Genomic DNA, 12,355 nt, shown 5'->3' with positions numbered 1-12,355 from the left:
AAAGAACATATACAAATGGCCATTAATACCAAGAACATATGTCCAATATTTTTAACTATGAGGGAAATCTAAATTAAAACCACCATGAATTGCAAATTCACACAAACTAAATGCCAAATAAAAACATGTCAGACTAACAGAAAATGGTTGACAAAGAATTTTAGAGCTTGGAACCTTTGCTTACTGCTCTGGGAATGTCAAATGCTGCTATTGCTTTGGGAAACAGTCTGTCAGTTCCTCAAATGCTTACACATAGAGTTACCATATAATTCAGCAATTCTACTCTTAGGTATATAACCGAGAGAAAAGAAAACATATGTCCACACAAAAACCTGTGCATGATTCTTTTTATCAGTATTAGTCATATTAAATAAAAAGCTGTAATGACCCAAATGTCCATCAGCTGAAGCACAGATACATAAAACATGGTATATCCATAAATTGGAACATTATTTGACAAAAAAAGGAGTGAAATACTGACATATGCCACAACATTGTGGTTCTGGAAATATTATGGCGAGTCCAGCACTATGGAATCGTTAGCTAACCCTCCTCCTGTGGTGCCATCTCATGTGGATATCAGTTAAAGTCCTGTCTGTTCCATTCTGACCCAGCTCCCTACTAATGTCCTGGGAAATCAGTGGAAGATGGCCCAAGTGCTTGAACCCTTGCACCCATGTGGGAAACCTGGAAGAGGCTCCTGGCTCTTGGCTTTAGACTGGCCCAGCTCTGGCCATTGTGGCCATTTGAGGAGTGAACCACTGGATAGAAGGCCTCTCTGTTCTGTCTTTCCCTCTCTCTGTTTGTAACTCTGCATCTCAAATACTTAAACAAATCTTTTAAAAGAAGTATTATGCCAAGTGAAAAAAATTCAGTTACAAAGGATTACACATAAAGGATTCCATTTATATGAAATGCCTAAAATGAGAAATCCTATGAACACAGAATGTAGATTAATGATTGCATAGGGTGAGCTAGCATGGGTGCAGTGGTGGTTAGGGCTGATGGCTATGTGGAATGGGGTTTCTTTGTGGATAATGAAATGTTTTAAAACAGATTATGCTGAGGGAAGCACAATTCTGTGATTACTAAAAGTCATCAAATCTTAAACTTTAAAAGAGTAAATTATGTGACATGTTAATTATGTCTCAATAAAGTCAATTAAAAAAAGAACTAAGAGCATAGGAGGCCAAAGTATTCTCTTTTAAAAAACATTAATAAAATTTATTGCACTAATATTTCTACAAAGCTTATATTTGTTTAGGCTTCTACACATATCATTTCCTTAATATATTTAAGATTCAAGATGGATTAAAACAGTCTCCAATTAACTATGGTTCCCTTACATATATACAAAATAGAATGTTAAAAAAATGACAATCATTCCATCCAAAGCACACTTTGGTGAGCAAGGATAACTTAACAAATCACCTGCATTTTCTCATTTTAGTAATACAGCTCTGACTATGCTTATTTTTCTGTTAAGCTTGGCAGAGTTTGTGTTTTTTTTTTTTTGCCTTATTTTATCATTAAAATGTTCATTGTAATATTGGGTAATGGTTAAGTATTGGTAAACTGGCATATCGTGCCTATATTCTGTAAATCTGACATAAGTTAATACACAGAACAAATTAATACTACAGTACAATCATATCGAACTATTTTGCTAAGATCAAATGCTTTGAAATACAAACCACTGCATCATTTTCTCTTTTAATTTCATAATTAGTATCTTCATAAAAAAGAAAGCCTCTAACATGAAAAAAAATCATTTTAATAATAAAATATACTTTTAAATTCAGACATTTTCATTCTATTTCATACCCATCAATTACTTCCCTTTCTCCTGTTACTCTGTACTGGGCAGTGTTAGTAGGGGGATGTTTGTGTGACCTATGACAGTCCCCCTTTGTTGGCCAGAATCATAACCTTGTATGAAGAGGCAATCAGTGTTTATGGCCACTTATTAAGAAAGATGTCATGATTGGTGCTGCACATATTGTATTAAGTCCTCACAACAATCTCTTTGGAGACTTTATTACTACTAGTTAGTAGAGGAAAACTGTGAGCTCAGGGAAGGAAACTGTTTTGCTGAAGTCACAGAATAAGGATCTAAGGATTTGCTCTCTCCAAAACTCCTTCTCTGCCTCCCACATTGTGTGGTATGCTTTATGCCTACTGGCCAAAGCAGTTTCACTTGGTTTACCTCGTGCAATGTCTTTCTGAGTCAACCAGATTTCAGAAACGAGAACGTTGTCTAACCCTCACCTACAAATCTTTTCAGAAATGGAGCATTTGGCTCAAACAGTCAATGGTCCCCACAGTGACTTCTTGTTGTTATTTTCAAAGAACCTCCTTTGAGTCACACTATTTCTTACTCTGCTGTAAAGCAATGGTAGTTTTGTCAAAACAACTCTAATATTAATAGCTGTGCTACATCTTTTAACCTCTGATAACTGGTCTGTGAATGTAGGTTATTACCAATATTATTGTGGCTTTCATTCTGTATTTAGCCAATGGATTATGATTGTGAAATATATGCCTCAATCAACAATTTATATCTTAAATCTTTGAGCAAATATCAGAATAGGGATTCTGTAATGCTCTACGATGCTCAACAGTCGGAACAACACGACTCACATACATTGAGGTCAGCCTTTTTGTGATAGAGATATCACCATGCGGTACACATCCACATGTAAGATCAAGTCTTCACTTCCTTGTCTCTAACCAAAGCATTGAATAAACAAGAATGGAGAAATCAAAGGGTCTTGCAGGTGAATAGTAGGGAATAGCCAAAATGGTAAGAATTTGGCTTGTACTTTTTTTTAAGGTGTTTTTTTCCCCTATGTAAACAACATGATTTTTCAGGAAATCCAAGGAAAGAACACATAAGGTTTAGGAAGAGGGATAATTTTTTTAGCGTGAAGCCAATTTGTGTTTTTTTATTCTGCCTATCTTATTGGATTGTAATGTACTATCTGATAGATGAAAATGGTGGATAAATTAAATTATGTGTAAAGGATAAGATTTTATACTGACATTTCAGCGATGAAGAAATGAGTTATTTTTCTATAAGAAAAAGCTAATTCTTTAGAGAAAGATAATTGGACTACTGATATTTTACCTTGCCCTTTTTATTTCAGTGTTTGACAAGGCAAAAAGGATTTGTCATCTCACTAGAAACAGAATCATGAGTACTGAATCATGCTAAGAAAATGCTTTCTTTTCAAAGGGTTATCTATTTTATTTATTTTTAAAAAGATTTATTTATTTATATAAAAGGCAGAGTTACAGAGAGGCAGAGGCAGAGAGAGAGAGAGAGAGAGAGAGAGAGAGAGGTCTTCCATCTGTTGGTTCACTCCCCAAATGGCCACAATGGCCGGAGCTAAGCTGATCCGAAGCCAGGAGCCAGGAGCTTCCTCCAGGTCTCTCACACGGGTGCAGGGGTCCAAGAACTAGGGTCATCTTCTACTGCTTTTCCAGATCATAGCAGAGAGTTGGATTGGAAGAGGAGCAGCTGGGAATCAAACTGGCATCCATATGGGATGCTGGTGCTCCAGGCGGAGGATTAACCTATTGTGCCACAGTACAGGCACCTCCATATATTTTTAACAAGAGATTGGATGATCTAGTGCATGATGAAGTCTTTGTGATTTAAAGACTTGAAGTGTAGTTAGTGGACCATCTAAGTTTCTCTTTTCTGTCCCATTCATTTTCCCTTTGGCTCTTTTACTTCATGTCAGCAATAGTCTCACTTCCAAAGAATGTGGAAGGAGAGTTGGCAGGTAAACACAAATCTTCACTAAGCTGAAGAGGCACAGGTTTCAGGGAAATCTGCAGATTTTATGACAGCTATCCAGTCTTCTGTTATTACAGATAATTGGACACTTAACTGTGGTTCCATGAAGAATGTCATTGGTATTTTGATGGAGTTGCATTGAATTGGCAAGTCCTTTAGGTAGTATGAAAATTTTTATAATAGTAATTCTTCAAAACTATGACATGGGAGGAAGTCTTTCCAGTTTTTCTCTTTCATTTCTTTTAATATTGTAATATTTTTTGTAATATTCATTGTAGATGTATTTCTTTTTTTTCTTTTTCTTTTTTTTCATTTTTGACAGGCAGAGTGGACAGTGAGAGAGAGAGAGAGAGATAGAGAGAAAGGTCTTCCTTTTTTTTTTTTTTTGCCGTTGGTTCACCCTCCAATGGCTGCCGCGGCTTGCGCACTGCAGCCGGCACATCGCGCTGATCCGAAGCCAGGATCCAGGTGCTTTTCCTGGTCTCCCTGGTCTCCTTAGGCCCTCCCATGCAGGGCCTAAGGACTTGGGCCATCCTCCACTGCACTCCCGGGCCATAGCAGAGAGCTGGCCTGGAAGAGGGGCAACCAGGACAGAATCTGGCGCCCCGACCGGGACTAGAACCCTGTGTGCCGGTGCTGCAAGGTGGAGGATTAGCCTATTGAGCCACAGTGCCGGCTGTAGATGTCTTTCACATCCTTGGTTAAATTTATTCCAAGGCATTTTACTTTTTGTAGCTATTTTGGATGGAATTGCTCTCATAATTTCCTTCTCAGCAAATTCACTGTAGGTGTATAAAAATACTATTGATTTTTAGGTGTTGATTTTGTATCCTTCAGCTTTATTTCTGATGGTATTTTGATAGCATCTTTAGGTTTCTCTGGATATAGAATCATATCATCTGCCAAAATGGCTAACTTGACATCCTCATTTCCTATTTAATATGGCCTTTATTTATTTCTCTTACCTAATGATTCTAGCTAAAACTTTCAAAAATGCTGAATAAACTGGCTAAAACTTCTGATAAAAATTTCTCATTGCTGTATAACAGCTGCATAACAGCATAGTGTATAACTGTATAACACAGTGAGAGAGACACCTTTGGTTCCAGATCTTAGATGTGGATTCAATTGCACCCTGGATGTGGATTTGTTGCCTTTAACCTTTATTATATTGAATTATGTTCCCGCTGTAGTGTTCTATGAGTGCTTTTCTTTTTAAAATGATGAACAGTTGTTGAATTTTATCAAATGCTTTTTGTGTGATATATTATGTTTATTGATTTGCAGACCTTGAACCACCCTTGCTTCTCTGGGATAAGGTCATGGTGTATGACTTTTGGGGGATCTGTTTTTGGATTCAATTTGCTAATACTCGGTTGAGAATTTTAGCATTTATGTTCATGAGAGGTACTGGTCAATGGTGTTCTTTATTTCAGTGACTTTTCTTGTCTGGTTCTGGAATAAAGTAATGCTGGTCTTACAGAGTGAGTTTGAAAGAATTCTTTCCCTTTCCTTTTTTGGGAATACTTTGAGAAGTGCTGATACTAATTCTTTCTTAAAAGTTGAGTAGAAGTCAACAGTGAAGCCATCTATTTCTGGTGTTTTCTTTACTTTTATATTTTTATCAAGCTTAATATGTCTTTATAGTTTAATTTTCATAGATTTATATGCTTATATAAATTTATTTCTTCTTAGTTTTCCAATTTTATGGCACACAATTGTTCATAACAGTGCCTAATAATACACTATATTTCTATGGCACCAGTTATAATATCTCTTTCTTCAAGTCTAAGTTTATTTACTTGAGTCTTACCTCTTGTTCATTTTTTAAATTCACATAAAGGGAATGAATTTCATGTATTCCATATATTCAGTTTTAAGAGCATAATAGTACTTCCCATCCTACCCTCCCTCGTTCCCTCACTCCCAAAATCCCTCCTTCTCTTATTTTTCTTTTAATTTTTACAATGATATACTTTCAATTTATTTTGTAATCATAAGTTTAATTAGCCTTGCTAAAGGTCTAATGATTTTTTTATACTTTCAAAGAACTCTCTTGAATTCATTGATCCTTATATTGTGTTCTTAGTTCCTACTTTATTTATTCTCTGATACTTATTATTTCTTCCATTCTACTAACTTTGAGTTTGGTTAGTTCTTGTTTTTCTAGGTCATTGAGATGCATTATTAAGTCATTTATTTGATATCTTTTTTTGATTGATATACTTATTGCTATACTCATTCCTCTTTTATTTAGGATTTATTTATTTGAAAGGCAGAATTAGAGAGACAGAGAGAAAGAGAGAGAGAGAGAGAAATCATCTATCCATGGTTTCAATTCCCAGATGGCCGCAATGGCCCGGGGTTGGCCAGGCTGATGCTAGGAGTCAAGAGCTTCTTGCAGGTCTCCCACATGGGTGGCAGTCACCCAAGCACTTAAGCCATCTTCTCTGCTTTTTCCAGGCCATTATCAGGGAGCTGGGTGAGAAGTAGAGCAGCCAGGACTCAAACCGACATCCATATGGGATGTAGGGGTTTCAGAGGCAGCTTTACCCACTATGCCACAATGCCAGCCCCTATACTCATCTCTCTCAGTACTGCTTTTGCTATGTGTGCTTCATTTTTCATTAGTTTCACTGATGCTTTTAAAAAGATTCATTTATTTGAAAGGTAGAGTTAGAGTGAGATAAATTATATCTGTAATATATATAATATATATACATATATATGTAATATATATGTTTATATATATATATGTAATATATAGAGAGAAACAGAGAGAGAGATGGAGAGGGGAAGGGCAGGGAGAGATCTTTCATTTGCTGGTTCACTCCCTAAATGCCTGCAATAGCTAGGGCTAGACCAATCCTAAGCAAGAGCCAGGAACTCTATCCAAGTCTCCCTAATAGGTGGCAGGGCCATCATCTGCTGCCTTCCATGCACATTAACAGGAAGCTGGATTGGGCTCAATGAATCTTTTACTTTCCTTTCCATTTTCATCAATGAATTTTCACGTGTTTGTACAATTTTTAGTGTTTCCTGTGTTGTTTACTTATAGTTTTTATTCTGTTGTGTCAGAAAAGAAATGATTTTGATGTTTTGACATTGTTGATTTGTATGTGGCCTAATATATGGTCTTTCCTAGAAAACGCTGCATGTGCAGAGGTAAAGAATGAGGATTCTGCAGCTGCTGAGATGCAATGTTCTCTAAGTGTCTGTTTGGTTCATTAAATCTATAGTTAAGTTTACTCTGATGTTTCTTTAATTTTTTGTTTGAATGATCTGTCCATTGATGAACGTGGGAGTTTGCGGTTCCCCCTGTTACTGTGCAGCAGGGATCCCTTCCCTCGAGGAAGAAAAAAAAGGCTAAAGGCAAAAAATGGTAGAGGCTTTCAAGCAGGGGCTTTCAGGAAACAGGGGTGTTTCCCGAAACAGGTCTGAGAAATGCCACCAGGCAACCAGGTCAGCAGCAGCCATTCAGGGGCATGCAGGTGTGACTGTGTGATGGTTTTCTAAGTACAGATGCAGCAATGGATATCCAATCAAAAGCCATGTACCTGAATATGAATTAGATAATGCCCCGCTTTGTTCAGAGCCCAGAATTGGGAGACAAAACTCTACTTTGGGTCTGCTGGCAACAATAAAATCAATTTTTCTGTTAAGAGCTTTGGTGTCCCGTGTCTCTGTCCAAGATTCCCACTATGACTGTATTAGAGTTTATCTTTCTATTTAGATACAATAAAGCTTGTTTTACAGAATTGGGTGCTCCAGCATATATACTTACTGTTGTTACATCTTCTTGCTGAATTGACTTCTTGATCATCATACAATGTCTTTCTTTTTTTTTTACAGTTTTTTTTTCTTAAAGTTTATCTGCCAAAAATAAAGCTACATCTGCTTACTTTAGGTTTCTATTAGCATGAGATATATTTTTCAGTATTTTCACTCTCAGTCTGTGAATGTCTTGTAGGCAGCATATTTTTGGGTCATGTTTTTAGTCCATTTTGACAGTGTGTATGTTGTAATTGGAATTTAGTCCATTTACATTCAAGGTTATTACTGATAACTAATGACTGAGACTTGTAACTTCAACATTTTTTATTTTGAATATTCTTTGTTCTTTTTCCAGTGAGTTTTATAATTTCTTATGTTTTCATGATGGTTATTTTTCTTTTCTCTGTAGGACTCCCATAAGCATCTTTGATAAAGCGAATATGTTGGTTATGAATCCCTTTAGTTTTTACTTTTCTTCAAGTGTCTTTGTTTCTCCTTTATTTATGAAAGATAGTTGACCTGGACAAAATATTCTGAATTGCCATTTCTTTCATTTCTTGCTATTTCCTGGCCTGTAAGGTTTCTGTTGACATGTATGCCATTATTTTAATAGAGTTTTCCTTAAAGTTGACTTGGCAGTTTTCACTTGCAGTATTTCAAACTCTCTCTTTGTGTTGTATTTTGAGGGTTTAACCGTAATGTGTCATTCTGAAGATCCATTGTGGTCATGTCTAGTTGAGATTCTATGGGTCCATATTTTTGTTTATGTCTGTATCTTTTTCCAGATAAGGAAAGTTTTCAACTCTTATTTCATTGAAGAGGATTCTAGGTCATTGTTTCTTTCCTTTCTCTCAGGTATTCTCACAATTTAAAATTTGTTTATTTGAATGGTATCCTGAAGGCCCCAGAGGCTGTATTCACTCACTTAAATTGATTTTTTTAACTGAAAATACTTGACTTCAACTGTGGGTATTCTTTAATCTACTTGATCCAGTCTATTGTTAAATATTTCGACTGTATTTTTTATTTAACTTAGTGAGTTATCCATTTCTAGGATCCATTTCCAGGATTTCTACTTGGTTCTATAGGCTTTTAATCTTCTAGATGAATTTCGTACTCATATCACACATGGTTTTCCTGATTTCATTTAACCATATGTATGTATTCTTTTTTATCTCTTTCAGAATACCTATAATCATTGGTGCTTGTTTTAAATTCTCTTTGATATATTTTGTCAATATGTTTTTCTTTGGGATCTGTGTTCAGAAAGTTATTGTGCTCTTTTAGGAGTATCAGGATATCTTGTTTTCTTCATATTACTTGTGACTCTACATTGAGATTGATGCTTCTGGTTGATCAATTGTCCTAGCCAGGTCCACAGCAGGATGGAGACCTAGTTGTTCACAGATTTCATTATCTTATTAACACGTTCTTATTTTTATGTTCTTTGCTATTTATTTTGCATTCTACATAACCTCCCAAATAAACTAGTGTTTGCATTCAAAATTTCTCAGAATCTGCTTTACCTTTCGGTGGGTGGGGGTACCCAAATTAAGGTAGTAATTCAAAAATTACTTTATTTCTCTATTTATATGTATTGGCCCCAAAAGACCCATTTATGGAAAGTAGAATATCAGTTTCCTAGGGCTATACATAGGAATAAGGATTACATTGAGGATAAAATATATTCTAAAATCTATTTATGGTGATGATTGTCTCACTCAATAAAATTACTAAATCTTGATATTATACACTTAAAACAGAGGAATTTTATGACATGTAGATTTACTGCAATAAAATAGCTCAGGCCATTTGATTACTCTGAGAAACAGCATTCTTCTATGGACTATTGATCTTTTAATGAACTCATTAAAAACTGGAGGACATAAAAAAAAGCTGAAAAAAAGAATGCCAATCAAACCAAATAACAATCAATTTATAACAGTAATTATAACACTTATCATGTACTTAATGAGTATTTTACACTAAAGGATTTACCTAGGTTATCTCATTTAATTTCACAATGGACCCTAAGGTAAGCCTTACTGTCCCTTTCTTTTATTAATATATACATATATGTTTAGAGATTCTTTTTTTGTTCATTTGAAAGGCAGAGTGACAGAAAGAGAGGGTCAGGGAAAGGAAGATACAGTCAAAGACACAGGTGCATCTTCCATCCATTGGTTCACTCCCCAAATGCCTACAACAGTTGGGGCTAGGCTAGGCTGAAGACAAGAGCCAGAAACTCCATCTGGGTGGAGCACCTGGGTGGTAGGAACATTAGTACTTTGGCCATCACCCACTGCCTCCAAGGTGCATTCGCAGGAGGCTGTATTGGAAGCTGTGTTGGGACTTGAACCAGCCAGGTTATGTCATGGGATGTGGGTGTCTCAAGCACTGGATTAACCAGTGCACCTCTCCCTATTGTCTGTTTCTTACATTTGAAGAAATGGAGTTTGAGAGACCATGAGTGAAAGCTTGCATTAACTTATACAAGGCAGAAGAGGGATTCATTCCTGGTGGTTTGACAATGCAGTACATGCATGTAATTACTGTATTGTACTGTTGCTTGTAGCTAGAATTATAATCTTACCACTCCAGCATGACCAAAGAAAGTTCCATACCTCACTGTTGAGTTTGTTTATTTGCTGCTTGGTCTCCTCTGCTTTGATGAAGAGAACAGCAGCTCCAATCTCTGGGTCTGAAAAGAGACATACATAAAGAATAAGTACTTTAGGAATAAACTACATATTTAAAAACTGGGGCACCTGGAATGTGAAAGAGAGAGCAAACTGTTGCCTTTAACCTTCTCTGATGTCTGTGCCCTGTAGGTTGTATCTTCTTGGGACCGGACAAGTTTCTTGCACTTCTCTGGATGGTGCCCAGTGCACTAAGCACACATCATGATGGTGACTGTGACCACAGTGATTGGATATGTCCATACCAAATCTTCAGTTCCCCTGAACACAATCGCCATGATGCTCCTGAATGGCACATTTTCTCTTCCTTGCCTATTCTCTAAAAATGCACCACAGTCAGTGCCCAAGATAAATTTTCTTGTCTCCCTTTCTTCCCTTTCTAATTATTGATTCATGTGTCCGTGAGAACATCTTTCTTCCACCTTTTCTGGTATTAACCTTTACTGTGTGTTTCCTGTCTCTTCCTATGTCATTCTAAAAGGTAATTTCTCCCATTTCCCTCTTTTCTACCTTTTTTTTTGGCATTACTCTTCTAGACATATTTATTTCTGTCAGAGACAAAATGTACAGATGAGTCAGTGCTAGCTGTAGTGGAAAATATTTGGCAGAATACAGCTATATCTATATTAAGATCTATATCTCTTATCATATGAACATCCTAATTTTGATAAATTATGAATAAAAAATTTATTTCTGAAGGAAGAAAAGTTACTCAAACTGGCCCAACGCAGAGTCCCAAATCGCATTTTGCAGTGATATTTTTCAGTGGAAATCCATTCATCTTGGGGTATAGTGGGTTAAGCCAATGTCTGCCATCCTGTCATCCCCCCAAGGGCATCAGTTCATGTCCTGGCTGCTCCACTTTTGATCCATCTCCCTGCTAACAGCCAGGGAAAGCAGCAGAAGATAACACAAGTGCTTTGGTCCCTGAAACCCATGTGGGAGATGGATGAAGCTCCTGGGTCCTGGCTTCAACCCCACCCAGTGCTGATCATTGCAGCCATTTGTAGAGTGAACCAGCAGATGGAAGATATCTCTCCCCGCCCAGTGTGTGTGTGTGTGTGTATTTGTGTGTGTGTGTGTGTGTCTGTCTGTCTCTCTGTAACTCTTTCAAAATAAGTGAATAAATCTTTTAGACACCATTGAATAATAATATTGGAGCATATAGCATGAAACAAGACATTTAAAAAGTAACTTGCAATAATTAATAAGTCAGTTCAGGATTTTAAAGCATGAAAGTAAAGAAATACAAATAAATTTGCGGTTTTAAAAAGTTCACTCCATACAGAAAATAGTGAAACCAGAGAAGAGACCTTAATAGTAATACAGGCATGAGATATGGCCAGGAAAAAATTATATCAGTGAGACTAAAAAGCCTGAGAGAGGCTTAGCTGGTGTTATGTGGCAAATTTGTTGCTTGGATAGATAGTGGAGGGGTAGATGACACAGAAAAGGAAAGGAGGAAGCTAAGTGGGTGGTGAGACCAAAAAAACGTGGATAGACCTGGTGAAATTCTCTGAATTTTCTCCAGGTGAGCCAAAAAAGAAAACTTCCAATTGACACTTATGAAAGCTTTCGTGGCTAATAAACCAATGTATTGTAATTTGATTTCTTTGGACATTGCCTTAAGCAGAGTAACAACAACATATGTAAGTCAGTTGAATTAACGAGTCAAGATTGAACTTCTTGTACTCTCCTCACCCCACACACACCACCAAGAAGTCTTATGAAGACCCTGCAATTCCCCAGAAGGTGATCAATGTCAGGAAGAAATGCTGACTGAGATGAAATACTGGTAGTATCCCAGACTGCAACACACCTGCAGAACTATACATGCAAATATCTTTCTTGGGTTTAGCTTTTTCCAAAGAGATAGGCTAATTAGCAGTAAATCCTGATCCAAGGATCTCTGGTCTTGGTGGGAAGGAAGGAAAGGGTTAGCAGAGGGTTACTAGCCTTGCCTCTGACAATTACTTTGGATTTCCTATGCCTGTTTAGTACTTCTCATTTTTGTCTTCATCAAATATGTGCATGTCTTTTTTAGAGTTTGTCATGTATGGCTTTCATCATGTTACTAGAC

At 36.7% G+C, this 12,355-nt stretch overlaps 1 protein-coding gene across 1 annotated transcript in view; it reads right to left on the bottom strand.

The window, feature by feature from the left end:
- KCNH8 (potassium voltage-gated channel subfamily H member 8) overlaps positions 1 to 12,355 on the bottom strand; it is a 449,001-nt gene that overhangs the window by 32,353 nt on the left and 404,293 nt on the right. Inside the window, exon 15 of the mRNA XM_002716200.6 lies at positions 10,201 to 10,277. Within this exon, the coding sequence (XP_002716246.1) occupies positions 10,201 to 10,277 (77 nt within the window). The remainder of the gene's footprint in view (positions 1 to 10,200; positions 10,278 to 12,355) is intronic.

Source organism: Oryctolagus cuniculus, chromosome 4 (assembly GCF_051225735.1).
Source record: "Oryctolagus cuniculus isolate XC-2025 breed Fujian yellow rabbit chromosome 4, ASM5122573v1, whole genome shotgun sequence".
Classification (NCBI taxonomy): Eukaryota; Metazoa; Chordata; class Mammalia; order Lagomorpha; family Leporidae; genus Oryctolagus; species Oryctolagus cuniculus.
This window is presented reverse-complemented; position numbering and strand designations above follow the sequence as displayed.